The 20,435-nt window shown below is 38.5% G+C and overlaps 1 protein-coding gene across 1 annotated transcript; it reads left to right on the top strand.

Annotated features, from left to right (window-relative positions):
* The first annotated feature begins 726 nt into the window (after nt 1-726).
* LOC109113736 (ataxin-2-like protein) lies at nt 727-20,365 on the top strand. Its single transcript, XM_042720556.1, has 23 exons — nt 727-1,069; nt 1,675-1,713; nt 1,869-1,925; nt 2,486-2,557; nt 2,853-3,030; nt 3,113-3,231; nt 3,351-3,442; nt 3,986-4,219; nt 4,316-4,671; nt 4,763-4,849; nt 5,701-5,820; nt 5,906-5,969; nt 8,624-8,690; nt 10,176-10,537; nt 10,725-10,794; nt 10,892-11,035; nt 11,143-11,206; nt 15,299-15,459; nt 15,587-15,716; nt 17,479-17,588; nt 17,697-17,879; nt 19,491-19,674; nt 19,887-20,365. The coding sequence occupies exons 3-23, from the start codon at nt 1,899-1,901 to the stop codon at nt 19,940-19,942; spliced, it is 2,880 nt and encodes a 959-aa protein (XP_042576490.1). The 5' UTR covers nt 727-1,069; nt 1,675-1,713; nt 1,869-1,898; the 3' UTR covers nt 19,943-20,365.
* The last annotated feature ends 70 nt before the right edge of the window (nt 20,366-20,435 follow it).

Genomic DNA, 20,435 nt, shown 5'->3' with positions numbered 1-20,435 from the left:
CTGGCTAATTCGCGAGACGTGGTGCCGGTAACATTTAATAGAAAAATAAGGCTCATTATCACTTCGTGTTCTGTTCGTGACAGAATATCGTACTGAACTGGACCTCGGGTTATAACGGAGATCGCGCTCGTGCGGATCGGAGAACGCTGCGGAAAAAGAGAAAAATAACACCGCGGGCAGGCTAGTCCACCTCCTAGCTTGTCACAGGCAACAAGGGGAATTTAGCGGGCAACTCAGCTAGCGGCTAGTTATGTCTTTTCGCCGACAGAACGTGAGTACCGCATCGAAATATTTCACTTATTTATTTTTTTTACAGATCACACAATCGAGAATATTAAAACTCATAATATATTTTATGGTCCGAGTATTGTCGTTCTCCATTAAGCTTCCACTTTCGTATTTAACGTAGCGTGCTAGTAAACCTTGCTAGCCATCACCACTCGGCTAGAATCTTAAATGTAGCGTTACGTAAATTTATCCAGTGCTTAATTAGTGTCAGCATTTAAGAATCGTTGTGCTTTCTGACAGCAACCTGGACCCGGTGGCCGCAAAACATCCAATGGAACTTCAGGGTCAATGGCTTCATCCGTTCCGGGGAGCAACTCTAACAGACCCACCCCGGGAAGGTAACGCACAAGTTCGGCTGCCCGGCTCAGAAAGTCCGCGGATTGGCATTTTAACACGAGGCCTACCGGTCAAAGTGGGCGTGTCCTCGGCGCATACTCAATCTACTCCCTAGAACACCAATGGTTTCGAGTCTTGTTAAATCAGCAGGAGCGCTAGCCAATCGCTGCGAAGAATGTTTGAGTGACACGCTTTTGGGCCAATGATGGAGGACGTTGTCGCAATCGGTTCACATCCGCCCAGAAATAATATTCTCAACCAATAGAATTTAGGTTTTAATTGATTGCCACCTTTTCCAGCGTATGGCTGCTCTCGGAGGCGGGCCATCAGCAGTGTTTTGTTGTTGTTTTCCGATCCCATATGATTCTGTATTGTGCTCGACTTTCAACTTGAGCTGTTTCGGACAAACGCCTCAAAGAAGAACCGGGATGCATGTGACAAAAAAGTACAAACATTTGTTTTTCCTAATCGGTTTGATTGATTGTAGCGAGGGGCCCGAGATGTGTACGTTAGCGCACGTTAATGTCAAGCTGCTTGTCTTGTTTTCGACACGGCGTCTGCTCGTGCTGTTAGCCAGCTCCGATAACCCGCTTGGCAGTCTGACGCAATCAAAACACGCGCTTGGCTGCCTTTGTTTACACAAAATACTGACATTGCAAAATATTATTTTGTCACGATGCGCAATCAGATTCAGTCCGATAGTTATTTTGTTACTCGTGTATGATTGACCTTTTGTTGTATCACGCGCTTCTCGATGTTGTGACTGTTGTCCACACAGGTAACAGCGGATCAACGCCTGTAACACCGGGGCCGTGTGTCACACTCTAGTTAGCTGCACGCATACACAGCAGATGTGTCCACGTATTTGATGTATTATATTTGATAGCTGATACAGCTCACGAATACAAGACATTCTTAATATATACTGAAATCGTTTATTGGTATGAGTGTTCGTCTTTTGTGTTCCTCTGGATTTGCATGATGCAATACACACACGTGGTTATGTAAAGTGTTTTTACTAATGATTTTCTTTTCCTTTTTTCCATGAAGAACAGAAACACTGTGAAGACTCCCTCACAGTCACCACCTGTACGTAAAAGCTTGTACTTTTTAGACTCTTGGTTTTCCATTTTAGTATTATTAGATGTCTTGGTATCCTCTAAGTGTTTTGCTGCATTTTCAGACCACCAAATGCTCAAAGATATTTTTATGTCCTTTTTTATTATTATTTTATTTTATTTTAGGTGTTTGAGGGTGTGTATAACAACTCACGGATGCTCCATTTTCTTACAGCCGTGGTGGTGAGTTTTGGCATGAAATTTGATCACCTTTCTGTTTATTTGATTGATGGCTGTTGAAAACACCCTTCTTTGATAACTTCAGTTTAGTGGTTCACAGACTTTTTCCACTCCAGGGCCCACAACATTATTCGAAGGGCCCATGACTTGCTTGTGATTTACTGCAAAAAAATCCCCCCACCCCCCAAAACAAACTTAAAAAAAAAAATGTTTTCCTGAAAAAGTGCTTTTAGAGCTTGCCATAATAATAATAAATAAATACATTCTGTTTTTTTTTGTTTTGTTTTGTTTTTTTTTAAATAAAAAGCCCATGACAAGTTTTGCTTGCATTTTATTAATTTAGATGACTTTCAAAGGTCTAGAAATCATAAGGTAATAAAATTAGGCTACCTCATATGTCCTAGCTTGTCTAGACAGTGGTAACCCTGTTTCGACACAGGAATAAAATAAGACCAATCTTGATTTTTATTTGTTTTGGTTTTATGTGATTCACACCATCTTCTCTAATTTGTTTTCAGCATTAAGCAATAAAATACTTGACAAACATGCAATGTTTTCCACAGGGCTCCAGATGTGATGTTATGGTGAAGAACGGCAGTATATATGAGGGAATCTTCAGGACATTAAGCTCACGTGTAAGTCAGTCAATGCATATCTACTGACAAGACACATCTTGCATTTAATTTGCTTTCTGAATCTTATGTTTAAACTTGCTGATCTTAACTAGTTGAATACCTGAAATCTAGAATAAAGGGCTTTGTTCACACAGGACCCAGTTCAGATTCATTCAGATTTGATCTTCGATACTGACTAATTTTTATTTATTTTATATATTTAGTTTTTAATAAATGTATTTTTTGTGGCCTATCAGAGCAAAGCCTCGTGAAGTTTAACACATGATCAAGTCTCACTCAGTATCTGTGTTTTTAGTGTGAGCTGGCAGTGGACGCAGTGCACAAAGTGAAAAATGAAGAAGGAGATGGAGGCGGTGGTGGAGGCACACCAGTCCATCCCAGGAGAGAAGAGATCACGGACACCATGATCTTTGGCCCGAATGACCTGGTCACTATGATCTGCAGAGATGTGGACCTCAACTATGCTACCAGAGGTGTGTATATGACTCTGTAGAAGTAGTAAATGTGTAGTGTTGTTAAATATGGAAATGTAAGGCATTGTGTGCATGTTTTCAGACACTTTTACAGACTCTGCAATTGGTTCGAGACTAAATGGTGACCACAGAGAGAAGGTCCTTCAAAGGTGGGATGGTGGTGATAGCAACGGAGAAAATTTTGACCTAGATGCAGATACAGTGAGTTCTACCAGCATGCTTGTGTATCCAATCCAACCACAAATTAGTGTTGTGGTGTTTTTAGGAATCATTTCTTTCACATGCTTGAAGCTTTTTACATGCCATTTCATGTCTTTCAGTCTAATGGCTGGGATGCCAGCGAGATGTTCCGCTTCAATGAGGAGACCTATGGAGTGAAGTCCACCTATGACTCCAGTCTCTCCATGTACACGTACGTTGATGTTCTGTCAGTTTTAGACTTTTTTTTTTTTTCTTCTTTTTTTCTTTTTTCTTCTCTCTCTACTCAGAGAGACTGACATTTGAATTTTTGAAGTGGAAAAGCCTTCTGTCCTTCAAACAGGGCTTCCGTGGTTCCTTAAATTCAGAATTGAATTGAATTGAAGATATTAAGACTTTAAGTAAATTGTCTTATCTTAAGAGGTTATAAATTTGGGCATAGAAAAACAAATCACGATATGGCATAATGCATATATGTACTACAAAGATGCTTTTATTACATCATTAATCATATTAAATAATTTATTTTTTTTACTTATAACAAAAAATCACAACAAAAAAGCACATTAATAAGATTGCCCATAATCACCCAAACACTGACATATCAAAACTGTTATGGCGTAACAAAGCCTTGTTTACTGAGGTCACAGTATGCGCCTGTGAATATGCGCAGGTCTTAAATAACAAAAAAAAAACTGCTCTGATTCTGCTCAAAGAAATCAAGTAAACCTCACGTTCTGTTGCCTATCTCTTTTAGGGTTCCTCTGGAGCGGGGCAGCTCTGAGGGCTTCAGACAGCGAGAAGCTCGAGCCGCCCGATTGGCCAGTGAGATTGAGGGCAATCTGCAGTATCGCTACCGGGTGGCACTGGAGAATGATGAGGGACGAACCGAGGAAGACAAATACAGCGCTGTGATTCGGGACAGAGACCGTGATGGAGGAGAAAGAGAAAGAGGAAGAGATAGTCCTGGGTTCTCCAGTGCTGGGAGCAGGTTCGAAACAGTCTTTCTCTTTCTTTTCATCACTATCTTATCTAGTCTTTCTCCATGGTATACTGATGATCATTGCTGTCTGTGTCTTTGTTTTAGGGAGGGCAAGTACATTCCTCTACCACAGAGGGCAAGGGAGAGAGAAATGGGAGTTTCTGGAAGGGGCGAAAGAGGAGCTGTATCCACTCTGCCTAATCGAGGAAATAGACCTGGCCCCTCAAGCTCCTCACCTAGACCCCTCCCCTCTGGTAGTGGTCAGACCCTTCCTCCCACTGATAGGAGCAGCCCTCTGTCCGTCAGAGGAGGATACTCTGCACACCAATCACAGAGCAGCCCTCCTGCGCAGCCCCGCCCCTCAGAGCCGGGTCACTCCAGCCCTCCTTCCCCACACACACTCCCACATTCACTCTCACACCCACAGTCTCTCTCAGACTCGGCCCGGCCTGTCAACGGAGGTAAGTTGTGTGTGCACGAGACCTATCACTTTTGATGTTTGTGATGGTTGCCACCCTGTGTTTTAATGAACATTGCATCAATCTCTTATAGTGTCATCCAGAATGTCACCTAAGTCTCAGAGGCCTGGACAGACCAACAGAAACCTGCGTACCTCAAACTCTCACTCCTCCCCTACAGGTTAAAATACACACATGCACACAATAGACATGCACACGTAAAACCAATCTTTGTGGTCTGTTTGATGCTTTAAGTTAACACAGGATCGTCTTCAACCTTTGATCTTGTCTATTGTTGTACACTTTATATTTTACAGTGGGTTAGTCATGAACACACATTTATCAACTGCAACAATGCAGTATTACTTGCTATATTCAAATTAGTAAGATCTTCAAGTGTGTGTTCATAGTTCAGCTGTGATTTTATTCCCTTTTAATTCAATTATGCTCATTTCAGTAATAAAATAATATAGAAAAACCAATATTCACAAGACAATCCATTTGTCACAGGTCGTTTTTTTTTAATGTAATAAAAAGCAAAACATTAAAAAAAAACGAAGTACAGTATAACATTAAAAAAAAACGACAGTTAACCGTAATATTGTAAAATTAATGGTTTAAAATAACTTTTGTATTTTAAGATGCAATTTACCATTACTCCAGTCTAGATGATCATTCAGAACTCATTCCAATATGATGATTTGGTGATCAAGAAACTGTTGTCGTTTTTAAGATTATTATTATTATTATTATTGATGTTAAAAACAGTTGTGCTGCTTAATATTTTTGTGGAAACCGTGATACTTTTTTCAGGCTTCCTTGAATAAAAAGTTCAAGTGAATAGTTATTTGAAATAGAAGTCTTTTGTAACATTATAGTTGTCTGTCACCTCTTGATCAGTTAAATGCATCCGTCATGAATTAAAAATGATTGAAATGATGCAGTGCCTTTTCAACCTCTATTCCCTTTTTTTTTTTTTTTTTTTTTTTTTTTTTTTTGCTTAAATTAACATGATTACCTTTCTCTCTCTAGTCTCTCGTTCCCCTAAACCGGATGCTCCTTCCCAGGACCCTTCTCTGGCTAATCCTACCTATTTGGATACCTCTTCGGTTACCAAACCCACTGGCCCCACCCCTCTGTTCCCTGTAGATGGTGAGATGTTGCTACAAATTTGAGTGGTTACACACTGTTAATTGTACATGCATTCAACTGTCTGACTCTCTTCCTGTCACTTCAGTGAATGAAATCCTTTCAAAGGAAAGGACCGAGAGTCCAGCTAGTCCTCAGGAGGGCAAGAGCAGCTCATTTAGCTAACAATGTTCTTCTCTCTTTTTTTCATAGTCTCTTCAGTCCATCCGATTGATTGAACTTTATTTGTCCAGTCTGTTTTCACAGAGAGGAAATTTTTCTTTGACACACGTAACATACATTTCACTGCTTAGAAATCACACCACACATCAACAACACACTTCTATAATTAAACACTGTAAGAAAGAAAATTTTAAAATATCAACAGCAATTCTATTGCTTCAATTAAAATACTATACGATTCAAGATAATCACTGCCAATGGAAGAAAAGATCTTTTATAGACATTTTTTCTAGCCAAGGGAATTTTTAGTCTACGTCCAGATGGGAGCAATTCAAAAGCAGAATGAAGAGAATGCGTGTTATCTTTAAAAATCGCAATTGCCATTTTACCCATGAAATGATCGAACAAGCTCTGAAGTGGCTGTTGTTTTTGTCCAGTAATCTTATTTGCTTGATTAATTATTTGTGATAGTTTGTTCTTTTGTTTTAATGTTAGATTGCCGTACCATGAAACAATATTATATGTGAGAATACTCTCAATCATTGATCGATATAACATAGTTAGGGTCTGCTGACCGATATTAAAGCTTCTCAGTTTCCTGAGGAGACCCAGGCGCTGTCGTGCTTTTTTTATGAATGTACTCCACATTACTTTCAAAATTAAGTTTCTCATCTATAATTGTACCCAAATATTTAAAATTCGAGACTGCTCTACAGTTTTTTCCTTTATGACAAACTGGTTTATATTCAGATACGGTATCTACTCTTCTCAACTGATTTCTCAAACATAGCTCTTTTGTCTTTTCAATATTAAGATGTAAAAAAACTACTCTCAAACCAACAGATAATACTGTCAATGTACTCAAAATATGAGGTGCAGTTCATTTCTTTCTGACATGAAACCAATGCCATATCATCGGCATATTTTATAAGGGTAAGGTTATCGTCATTGCACTTCAGTTCATTTATGTATACGGAAAAAAAAAGTATTGGAGACAGTACACATCCCTGAGGTACCCCAGTATCTAAAACCAAGCAATCCGACATAACATTATTAACACAAACTCGCTGAGGGCGACCTTTTAAAAACGCCTTAATCCATAAAATCATCCAACTTCTAGCACCTAACTCATAGAGGCGCTTTAAAAGAAGATGAGGTTGGACAGTATTAAAAGCGGAAGCGGAAGAGAAATCCATGAAGAGTATTCGAACATAGGAATTTGAATTATCTAGATGATTTTGGAACCTTATTTAAAAGAGTGAGAGAGGCATCCACAGTGCTCCTATTTGCCCAATAGGCAAATTGCATGGGGTCTATGCATGTCTCGATTTGGGATAACAGTTCCTTACATACTATGCGCTCCATGCATTTACACAGAATAGATGTGAGTACAATTGGGCGAAAGTCTTGGAGAGATTTTGCATTAGGTATTTTCGGCACCGGGATGACAATGGAATTCTTCCAGGCTAATGGTACAAAACCATTGTTCAGGAAGATTTGAAATAACCTTGTACACACATGTCCAAGTTGTGCTGCACATTCTTTCAGGACTTTCCCCTTCAGGCCATCTGGGCCAGGTGCCTTATACGGTTTAATTTTATGAAGCACTGTGACAACCTCCCTCTCCTGTATAATCATAGGCTGTGATTGAGTCATGGTCATCATTAATTCATTACTAACAGACAAATCATCATCATTAAAATCATTATCAAATCGTGAATAAAAAAATATTAAGATTATTTGCAAGACAATGAGGGTCTTCAGTTTTTGAACTCTTTTCTTTTGTCTACCCATCATTGTATTCAAACCCTTCCATGCATCTCTTTACATTCCCTGTTTTTAATTTCCCTTCAACATTCTCTTTATATTCATTCTGTGCATCTTTTATCTTACGTTTTACTGCTTTGTTTAACTCTTTTACTTTCTGCTGATCATTCTGCAAGAAAGCAATTTTCTTCATGTTTAGGTAATGTTTCAGATCTTTGTTAATCCACGGCTTATTATTTGGATAGACTCTAATATTCTTTGTTTGAAACCACTGAATTTACACAGAAATTAACATAACAGGTTATTGTATCATTCAACAATTCATGATTACTACAACAGTCATCATCGTTAAAAAATAAGTCCCATTCAGTGCACTCAAAACAACCTCTTAGCTTTTCTATTTCGTCCCTGGACCACGTTTGAACCTGCTGAACGGCAGGCTTGATCCTCTTTAAAAGCTGCCTGTATTTTGGTAACAGATGAATAACGTTGTGATCCGACCGTCCCAGAGGTGGGTATAGCTTTGGCACATATGCACCTTCCACGTTACCAAAGCATTTGTCCAGAGTCTTAACCAGTCTTGTCGGACAGGTTACATATTGCTCAAGATTTGGCAACAGCGTAGATACATTGCATTTATTAAAATCCCCAAGCAAGAAGACTGGGTCATCGGCAGAATTGCAAAGCGCTCTGTTGTAACTAGCAGCTATGCATTCGGCAGCAAGTGCAAAGTTTGGTCCAGGCACATAGACTAAAATAATTGTTATTTGTCCGAATTCGCGAGGCAAATAGTATGGCCTAAAAGACACAGTCAATAGTTCATAGTGAGCAGAGCAATGTGTTTCATTTAGCTAACAATGTTCTTCTCTCTTTTTTTCATAGTCTCTTCAGTCCATCCGAGATCAGAAATTGAGGAGCTTCGTAAGTTTGGTAATATTTTTAAGGTAAGTGTTAAAGTTTGTTTGGAAGTGGTTGGATTTCATTTGACTTGTTGAGCCACCACTAGTAATGCCTTAATCACTGCGAACACCCTAGCAACAGCCTGCCAACCCCTAGTATGCACTGGGAACAACCCAGAACACCATACGGTGCGACAGTTGGGTTATGTAAACTTATTTTTTAAATAATTGTTTAACAGCAGAGTTTGTGGTGAAAACGACATTGCCCATGTAGAAAATTCCACCAATCAGAGAGCTGTGAGATAGATAGATAGATAGATAGATAATATACACATACACTCTCTCCGGCCACTTTATTAGGTACAGCTATTCAATTGCTTGTTGTAACAAATTGCTAATCAGCCAATCACATGGCAGCAACTCAATGCATTTAGCATCTAGATGTGGTGAAGATGATTTGCTGAAGTTCAAACCGAGCATCAGAATGGGGCAGAAAGGGGATTTAAGTGACTTTGAACGTGGAATGGTTGTTGGTGCCAGACGGGCTGCTCTGAGTATTTCAATAGCCTAATGATCTTAACATTAAACTCCACAAAATGTTATGTGGATCGTTATTTTGTCATTCTCTTCTGTTTACTTCCTGTCTCAACGCTATTTGATTTATTGATATATCTATGTGTGTGTGTGTGTATATGTTTATTTATGTGTATATATAAATACACAAGTACACACACATGTTATGCTAATACACACTTATTTTGGATGACTTAAAGGGTTAGTTCACCCAAAAATGAAAATTATGTCATTAATGACTCACCCTCATGTCGTTCCAAACCCGTGAGACCTCCGTTCATCTTCTGAACACAGTTTAAGATATTTTAGATTTGGTCCGAGAGTTTTCTGATCCTCCATTGAAAATGTATGTACGGTATACTGTCCACGTCCAGAAAGGTAATAAAAACATCATCAAAGTAGTCCATGTGACATCATCTGACGTACGACGCTGCTGACATGTTATCTTTGTTATTGGGCGCACCGGAAAACACGTCAGCAGCGTTGTACGTCAGCGGCATCACTGCAGTGCTGTGAACGCGCTCACAACAGACCCGGAAGAGAAGACAATGCTGAATAAAGTCGTAATTTGTTATTTTTGGACCAAAATGTATTTTCGACGCTTCAACAAATTCTAACTGACCCTCTGATGTCACATGGACTACTTTGATGATGTTTTTATTACCTTTCTAATACTCTGTATTATTTCTGTGGATATCAACAACTTAAAATGAATGTTTTATATTTTTACCATTGTTTTTAATTCAGTTGTCTTTGATAATGCTTCATGAGAATGTAGTTCTTTCCCTCACTAAAGTCGTTAAGTGCACAGATTTTAAAATACTTTTTTTGACCGTTTGGTTTATTTCATGGCGTATAGCGTTTTAACCAAGACTAAAAAATATATATACTATAAATAGTTAAATACAGTATAAACTATAGTTGAATAGTTTTTTTTTTCCTCTCTTCCGATTTTAGCTTCCATCTAGCTCCACCCTTTCCAGCCCCAAAACTTCGACCACTGACTCTGCTCAAGCAAACCCCGCCAACAATACACAAACAGACCCCGCCCCTCTAACAGAAGCTAAAACAGCCCCGCCCTCAACTCCGACCACAGAGCTTCCAGCAGAGGAGAGAAGTAGAGAGACAAATGCAGAGGGGGTAGCGACCACCACCCCTCCACCAGCCACATCCATCTCTGCACCCTCTGCCCTGTCTGGCCCTGCCATGCAAAATTCAACTGCGGAAGGGCAAACATCAGGGACGCCCCAACCTGCAAGGACCCCAGGCATTGAGGAGGGCAAACCTGAGGCCTCTGAGAGACCAGAGGGCATGGCTGAGTGAGTAACATTAGTTAGTAAAAAAAAAAAAAAAAATATATAATATAATATATATATATATATATAAGTGATAGCTATATATATAGTATATATATATAATATATATTAAAAAAGTCACAAGTGACAGCTGTTTTTTTTTATTAAATCCGTTGGTAATTAATGCAATTCATAATGTTTTCCGATGCAGTCAAGTGAAGAAATCTACACTCAACCCCAACGCCAAAGAGTTTAACCCCACCAAGGCTCCTCTCACCATGGTAAGAGCACGGTTTTTTTTCCCCCCTAGTAAGTTTCCTCTGTATAGCTGTTAAAACGTTAAATGTGCCAAGCCAAGGTGTCATCTCTTCTTTGCAGGTGAAGCCCTCAGCCACTCCCACCCCGCCACGGCCAACTCCGCCCAGTCCCACGGTGGTGTTGCAGCCCCCGCCAGGCCAGGGAGCCATTTACAACACTCAGTACCTGAGCTATCCCATTCAGATACAGGGCCACTCTGTACAGGTCTCTATCCCTGCTGCTCATAACTTAAGACAAAATTCAAGATTTTTATAGAGTTGTTTGCAAATTGGATTTTTCTCTCCCTCTTTCTTCCTCTCCCCTTTTATTAGGCACCTCAAATGTACCCATATTCCATGACAACTGTCACTCAAGGGAAGTACCAAAGGACAAAAGGTAATGCTTGTATTATTATTGGTTGTACTAATGATGTAATTGATACTTGCATAAACTTAACTTTAACCTTTTCTGTATTTATTTTAAATGAATCTATTATTAAACAGCAGGGCATGACATTTTTAAATACAGGGCTTATTTTAAATAAAACTTCAGAACAAATACATCAACTAAATATTCTAAACTCATTTTTCAAAACTTCAGCACAGATACATCTTCTAAAGATGCTAAACTCAGTTTTCAATCATTAATTGTGTATTGTGAAACCAAGGAAGATGGTTTCATGATATTCCCATGTATATTTTGTGACTAAAAGGGGAGTGCGCCATACTGAGTGTGTATGTTCCTGTGGCTCACTGGTAGAGCATTGCGTTAGCGGTGCAAAAGGTTGTGGGTATGATTCCCAGAGAACCCATGTTAGGTAAAAAATGTTAGCCTGAATGCACTGTAAGTCGCTTTGGATAAAATTACAAAACTGCTAGATAACAATACAAACAGCATATCACATTAAAGAGCATTTCAATTAGCCAAAAAGCTTAAAATATTAATGAAAACTAAAGACTAGGGGTGCTCTGACTGATTGGCTACCGATCACTTGTCTGCCGATAATCACGTTGGAATGTTTGATCAGCGGTCTCTATAAAGGCCGTTCTCTAGCTGAAGACACGCCTGCCGTCAGAGGTTTGGCACGAAAGCAGCACCATCTCAGTCTCTGTCCGGTGCGGGAGAAATAATTATAATGCTGAAGGTGAGGTACAATTCATATTTCCTCATTAAATAACTTATAGTATAACTAACAGTAATTTGAAAACTTTCTGTGAGACATAATTTCACTTAAACTGCGTGAGTGAATCACTGCGCGCACACTCTCTTTCCCTCTCAAAATGGGCAAATGGCTTCAAATCAAATCACGTCTGCGCTATAAGTGAGCTGCACAGTTGACACAGGAATTGTCACTTGCACAATCGAGGCAGTGTCCCATCTTCACTAAAGTTTGTAAATTGCATTTCTTTTTAATTCTTGCCAATTTAAACCGTTCAGGGTTCATGTGCTCTCCTGGAGACCTTGCGCTCATGCACACTCACAACGCACACACGTAACGCTAGGTTCACATTACTCTGTATGTGGTGGATATTTTTTCTGCACTCATGTTAACGGATTCAAGCTTTCACTGCACATGGTTGCATCCGGCAGTGCATTCCAGGAGCGGTGCATCTGGAGCAGTGCAGAGATTGATTCCGCTGCACACGCTGAATTAAAGTAACAGTGTGTTGCTTGTGGTAAATAAGAACATGGATTGACATGAAAATGTAGTAATTACACCATAAATGCATTTAATTAAAGTCTACTGTGTTTCACAGTCAACACATAGGCTATGGCTTTTTGGCTAGGTTTAAAGGAATAGAGCACTTTTAGATAAACAAGGCAATAATAGATGGGACCGGTGGAGGTAGTGAAACAAAGTTCTTTATGAACCGCAGGATTGCTGGTAAAAAAGGATTAAATGTAAAAGAAAACGCAGTAAAGCTGACTTTGTCAGTGGTAAGTTAATTTAGAATATTTGTGATTTAATGTAAGAAAACGTTTAAATATTTTGCTACTTGCTTGAGCAACTTAATATATAAATCTAGAAGTAAATTATTAAATTTAAAAAGCATTGAATAATGGGTTGCTTATATTTATTGCATTTAAACGTCTACGAAAGATTGTATTACTGTACTGTGTAAAAAAAAAAAAAAAAAAACCACAATGCTGAAGAAGCATTTTAAGTAACAATGTTTGGATTTGAAACCAAAATAATGGATAAATGTTGTGTTTGTAGTAAACAGCCACGGATCAGTTGCAGTCAGTGCTGCTTCTGCACCGCTTACATGCCACACATGGACTGCATACGCACTCCAAACGTGTGTAAACCTGGCGTAAAAGGCCGTCTCACATGCAGTTCACAAAATCAGGCTATAAAATTCACTAAACTATCAAGCAATAAACGATTGTCAAAACAAAAAATTTTAAATTCATGACCAAAAATAAAGTCTAAAAAATTAATAAATCCCCTCTCACAAGATTTTTTTTTTTTATGAATAAAAAATGCCCCCCTCCACCCCTCAAATTAAAAAAAATCCCCTCTCACAAGAGTCACCTAAGAGGGGAATTCATTTTCAAAAATGAAATTAAGGCCCTGAATAAATGTCTAAAAATTTTGATAGGATCGTCACTATAAATAATTCTACATGATAAGAAGGCTTTAAAAGATCAGTATCTGTGATCGTAACGGCAGATACTGCTTTCTGTGATCAGACCTCAAATATCCTGATCGGAGCACCCCTACTGAAGACTGTTGTAGATTATGAAATTAAAGTCTTGTGGGAACTGAATTAAACAATAATGCTCACATTTTTTTTCACACAGTTTGATGCAATCCTCAGTTACATCAAATGAAAGTTATTCAAGTAAACACATTTCCAGTTCACAAAAAATAATTCAGAAATAACTAGATGGACCATCTTAGTCATATCCTGCATGACTGAGTGCAATCACTGAACAGCATTATGCTATATACGAAAACAGGAAGTTAATCATAATAAATAATGCAAGAATAAACAAAATAATATTAAAGGGATAGTTCACCCAAGAATGAAAATTGTCATTAATTACTCTCCCTCATGTCGTTCCAAACCTGTAAGACATCTTCAGAACACAAATTAAGATATTTTTGATAAAATCTGAGAGATCTCAGACCCTCCATAGACAGCAAGGATATCACCACGATCAAGGCCCAGAAACGTAGCAAGGACATCGGTAAAATAGTCCATGTGACATCAAGCGTTCAACCATAATTTTAAGAAGCTACAAGAATACTTTTTGTGCGCAAAGGAAACAAAAATATATATATTTTTTTTTTTTAACAATTCTTCTCCTCCTCATTAGGGTTGGGAATCGAAAATCGATTTCCAGAATCGGATACTCAAGGTCAGGAATCGGATACTTCTTGTCAAATTAAAATTTCGATTCCGATCATCTGTGATCTGCCAGGACCTTGCTCGCTAATCTAAGCGCTCCAAAGTTTGGCTACATTTGTGATCAGAAGCCAAAAAAAGCTAATTAATATATCTGTGATACCACCAACATGACTAATCACTTTAATTTAATAGGTCGTAAAAGATCACAAACACGATTCAAACCAATGTGATTCTATTCCTAAATTACAATGATTCGTCTGTTTCATTCCTCAGCCTTAGACGTGTGATCACCATCGTGCAGCATACGATCACATCAGTGTGTTTTGAACATTTAAATCTGCTTTCGCGCTGCTGCTGACCTAAAGAGAGCAGCTGTCATCTGTCATGAATGAAACAGCTTCAGTCTTTTCAACCACACAATATCAAGAAGTATTCTCGTAGCTTTGTTTAATTACAGTTGAACCGCTGATGACACATGGACTATTTTACCAATATCATTGCTACGTTTATGTGCCTTGATCGTGGTGATATCCTTGCTGTCTATTGAGGGTCTGAGAGATCTCAGATTTTATCAAAAATATCTTAATTTGTGTTCCGAAGCTGAACGAAGGCCTTACGGGTTTGGAACTACATGAGGGTGAGTAATGACAGAATTTTCATTTTTTGGTGATCTATCCCTTTAAAAATGAATTTAAATCAGTCCAATTATTCCTCTGGGAGTAACTTTAGCATCTCTTGACGCTGACCATTGCATCGATCAGATAATGTTACATAATATAATATAGAATGACATGCATGGTAGGGCATCAGTATAAATAAAGTTCTAATTATTGACATTTATGACTAAGTTCAACTAAATTATTTTAATTTTCTTCACAAACTGGCATCTGTCAATTAGGCAGAAATTATTTTGCACTACTACTTGGAGCTGGATGTGACAACACGTGGACAGATAGGCCTACAGCCATCAGACTGTGTAATAGTATATAGGAGAACAACCGTGGACTTGTGACATACTCTTTTCAACTTGCTATGCTTTGACACACACTTCTTCTAATTTCACATACTTAGGATGGATAGTATGAACATTAGGCCGCAGGGTCATACTCCTGTTACTTTCTTTACCTGTCTGGTTCTGTGGTGACTCCTCGTCCAGACCACAGCTCTTCAGCACCACCTATGATGCAGGCTGCGGCATCAGCAGCAGGACCTCCTCTGGTGGCGTCTCCTTACCCTCCCTCTTATCTGCAGTACAACCAGGTCATACAAGCAATGCCCCACTACCCTGGACAGGTACCAGCCTACACGATTTCAGTAGAACAAATTATTCTAGTATATTCTCAAACAAGCAGATTTTGTTTTTAATTAACTGTATCCTCTTTTAAAAAAAAAAAACCTGTTATTTCTCTCCCTGTCCTAGATGTACTCTGTGCTCCAGGGTGGACCACGAATGCTCGGATCGGGAGGCCACCCACAGACTCTGGGTCCCCCAGGCCCCCAATACCCTGGTCAAACTGAAGGACCACCAGCCCCTCAGCAGGGGATGTATGGTAAGGATTATTATTTATTTTATTTTTTTTCAAAGACTGGATTTAGTTCATTGTGTATATTGGGGTGGGAATCTTTAGTCAAATCACGATCGATTCTGGGAGTCACGATCCGATTCCAGAAAGATTCTTGATCTACTTTTACCCCCCTTATTAATGAATTTTACCGACTTGCGAATCTTAAAATCTTTACATTTACATATCCTTACATAAGTACTTTTCAAAATTACAAATTGAAAAAAAATAAAACGGTTGTATGTTAAGAATTTTAAACTAATATAACTGCAAAATATAACTAATTATAATATATTAATTTATCTGTCTAATCATGTCTTAAAAATATCATAATTATGTCTACCAAGCTCTGATAATGTATGGAATATAATATTAACAGACTATCGAAGTGTTAATAAAACAATAGGCCAATAGCTTCAGAAGCACGTGTGTCTGTCACTTTAATGGTATGGTTCACAACAAAAATAAATTATTCATGATTTACCAAGGCTGTTGTAAACCTGCATAAAGTTCTTTCTTCTATTGATCACAAAAGAAGATACTTGGAAGAATTTCTCTCAACTAAACATCTGATGGTTGTAACTTCCATAGTAAGGTTAAAAAAAACAGAGTCACTGAAATGGGAGAAACTGTCTGGTTACCCACATTAAAGTATCTTCTATGTTCAACAGAAGAAATAAATGATTACAGGTTTAGAACAACTTGTGGGTGTGTATATGATAAAATTGTTTGTTTGTTTTTTTTGGGGTGAACTGTCAAAAACTGACACAACATTTTTGGGTGAAGTGTCCCTTTAAGTCAGACAGTCCACCGTGAACAACTGAAATCCCTTTCTGCAAACTGCGCGTTCATCATTAGTTACTGGACAGACTCATTGATAACTATCCCATTCAGCGCTACATCTGGAGAGTCTCGTGTTCAAAGGGCAGATGTGAACTCCTAGATGTTTTAAACCGCACAGGTTTGTTTAACGCATGCTGCGCTCGTGTGAAAGGACTTTAACGGCGTGTGTTCTAGAGACTCCGTCGCTATGGTAACAAAGACCCAAAATCACATGCAAATGAGCTTCTCTAATACTACTTATGAAATTTCATTATAATTGCTATTAGTATTATAAGCAGTGCAAAATACTTATTTGTTAATTCAAATATGTGTTGGCCTTTGTAAAATACAGGACAAATCGTGGACACGCACAGCCGCATGCGCGAGCAGTCTTCCCAGACAAAGCGCGCATCAGCATTTGAAATTTAAAGCAGGCTTCTGTTATTGAGGTTCATATTTTAAATATATAAGTCCACTGCATTCCAAACTTATTATGACTTTGTAGAGCATTTGTAAGGAAAATACTGATGGGCGCGACCGCACATTTCAAGTGTAACATCAAACAAAGCACACGTCTCTCATAGTGCGTCCTGTGCAATGAAGTTTGCAAATGTCCTTGTAATTCGCTTCAACCTTTCCGAACTTTATGAAAGATTATTTTACGGAAGGTTTCAGTGGTGTGTGTGTGTGGGGATTTGGAAGCAAGCAGGGTACAGGTGTTTCTAAAGCAAACTCAGTGTCATCTCGCATCTGGTTAAAAACAAATCTAATACACAATCATTAAAAAAAAAAAAAAAAAAAAAAAAAAAAATGCATTTAAAAAAAAAAAAAAAAAAAAAAAAAAAAACTCTTCTTCCACCCCAAGTGTATATAATTCTTGTACAGTATTATCAACTGTTTTCTCTCTCTCTCTCTCTTTCTTCTTCAGCTCCACAGTCATTCTCTCATCACTCTGGTTCCATTCATCATCCTCAGCCCTCCAGCACCCCCACAGGCAGCCAGCCGCCCCCTCAACACCCCGCCCCAAGTCCAGGACAGGTACATCTGCCAGAATTTTCTCTAAATACTTCTACAAGAGATCCCCTAAGATTTCACAAGCTTTCAATAATTATACCAAATATGTACTGTATTGACTTCTTTTTATAGTCTGGTCAGTCTGGTCCTCAGCCTCAGTCTTTGTATCACTCTGGGCCGCTGTCAGCCCCCACGCCCCCTAACATGCCCCCAGGACACAGCTCGCCACAGGCCTCCTACTCCCTTCAGGGCTACAGCCTGCCGGGACACCAGCCCCTGCCTCACCCCTACTCCTCTCTAGGACAGCTGACACAGGTGATGATCGTAACTACGCACAAAACACCTTCTCAGTGCAGTTCAGAAATGTGACTAGGATAAACAAAAATAAACTGGATTACTTATCATTCATAGAATGATATTACTGTTTTTATGTTTGGTGTCCCAGAGAACCCAACAAAGTAAGGCATAACAGGCGGGTTAAACATCTGCAGGGTTCGTACAAGATGCTTTAAGTGTTTGAAGTACTTGAATTTGACTCTTTGAAATTGAAGTCCTGGAAAACCTTTGAAAACAGCCATATTTATAATAAGGTACTTGAAAAGTACTTGAATTTTTAACAGGCAGCATATATGAAATTAGTGTTCACTTGTTTTCGATTGAAAACAATCTTTTCACGCAAAATTAGCAATGCTGCACATTTTAAATAAATGCTATTTCTCCCAGCTTTTGAGAGCGCTCACGATCTTGTAATAATACTCCTTGAGGTGAAAAGCAGTCTTGCAATATCAGTGTAAAGTTGAGTTTGTGGTAAAACCTTTGATAGTGCTTGCATTAGACATGTGCTGGTATTCCGTAACGTGATATATCACGGTAATTAATATGCACGATATCGTTATCATGGCCACTTCAAAATACCAAGAATAATTATTTTACAAGTTATACAGATTTTTTGAATGCATTTTAAGAATATTTTCCCCATCAGCTGGTCACAATGCACAACACTGCTGTGTGCTGCGTAAAAAACTAATGCGCACTCTGATGTTAACAAGCACAGATGAGAAGCACATGGCAGAAACATGAAAGAGAAGCAATGAAAGCATTGACAGCAGATGGTGCTGAACAGCAGAAATGCAGCCGTTACCCCAGAAACCCCATAAACAAAGCAGCTGCACTACTTTCTAAAAAGTATTTAAATGATAAACCATAGATCCATATCTATGGTTTAAACAGCCATTCAGATTTTTGTATTCACAGTGGTGTTCTTCACAGCACCAAATACTTAAATATTTAGACTTAATAGGCTATTTATTTTCAAACGGTTATTACATTTTAATTAGGGCTGTGCAAATAATCAAATGCGATTGTCATGTGCATCTGGTCAGTAAAGCCGGTTCTGTGAGAAGTACTAAATCTCCATCACCTGCTTTCAGATGGAGCAGCATTTATTACACGGAGCTGAAGTTCACTGACAAGTTATGCAATATTGCATTCATTATCGCCAATGAATCACCTGCGAAATTGCGTAGCTTGTCAGTGAACTATGCATGATATAGCTTTCATTCTTCAGATCAATCATGTATTCATAAAATAAAAGGAAAGCGATAACTTTGCCATAGTATCTGTTTAAATGTTAAAGTGGCCACAGTCATTACATGCTTTGCTTGTGCTGCACTTTATTTGTACCATTTTTACTTTATTAGTTTATTATGATTTGAAAGAGAACAACAATATTGTTTGGTAAGTGAGATCTCTGATTTTAGTCCTTGAAAACCAAAAAAAAAAAAATAGTACTTAAAGTCTTTAAGTCCTGGGATGTAATTTTGCAGTATCTGTACGAACCCTGCATCTGAATCATTACCATTAAGTGTTTTGTCAACCATTTTAGTAAACAAAATTTTTTTTATACACTTTTGCTTGTTCTTTCAGACTCATGTTCCAGGTGGTCTCTCGGGTCCTCACCACTCAGGAGGTCATGGCCCTCCACCTGTGATGCTGCTTCATGCCCCATCACATCACCCCAACCCTCAGCAGGGTTCTGGCCCCCAGCATGGGCCTCCTCCACCCCAGCAGGGACACCACCAGCACTACACCTACATTGGACCACCTCAGAGTGAGTTTCTTGCAGTCAAGTAATTTGTGTCCTGAAAGCTACAAGCTTACAGAATCCAATCCCCAGTTGAACATTAGATTTAACTGATATTTAAAATACAGCAATGTTCAAATGCATTTACCAAGATTTTATTTTTTTATTACATTTACTATTCAGTTATTAATTTGTATTATTACAGATGATTAATCTTTGTGTTTCTCTGCTCCCATCAGTGTCAGTGCAGGCTCATCCTTCCCAGCAGATTCAATTCCACCCTCCTGGAAACTGACGGAGGGGCTGAGACTGAAACTGTGCGGATCACCGCAGTGTGACAGAGCGCCCCCACCTGGATCCCCTGTGTGATCGCATATTCATTTGTACATAATATCCACCTGAACAGATTTTGTTTTTAGATACCTCTGGCAAGACTGAATGTGCTTGTTTTATTATTTTTCTTTTTTTCCTTTTTGTTTTGTTATTTTTAATTTGAGTGGACGGGGACACTTAGTGTCTAAAGCGGAAAGAGAGAAAGAGGGAACGAGTGAGCGTGTAAGACAAAACAAAAATGGAAAGAATGAGGGACATTTTTATAAAAATACAATGACCTCTCCCTTTGTCCTCAACCCCCTTATTAAATAAGCAAATAATAAATGGTTAAAAAAAAAAAAAAAAATACAAAAAAAAGTGTATAAAAATAAAATTTTAAACTCTCCTTTTGTCTTGTGTTTTGAATGTTATTCTCTGAGTTGATCTTTATTGCTGGCATTTGCTAAATTTCTCAG

This window comes from Cyprinus carpio, chromosome B3, assembly GCF_018340385.1.
Source record: "Cyprinus carpio isolate SPL01 chromosome B3, ASM1834038v1, whole genome shotgun sequence".
Lineage (NCBI taxonomy): Eukaryota > Metazoa > Chordata > Actinopteri > Cypriniformes > Cyprinidae > Cyprinus > Cyprinus carpio.
This window is presented reverse-complemented; position numbering and strand designations above follow the sequence as displayed.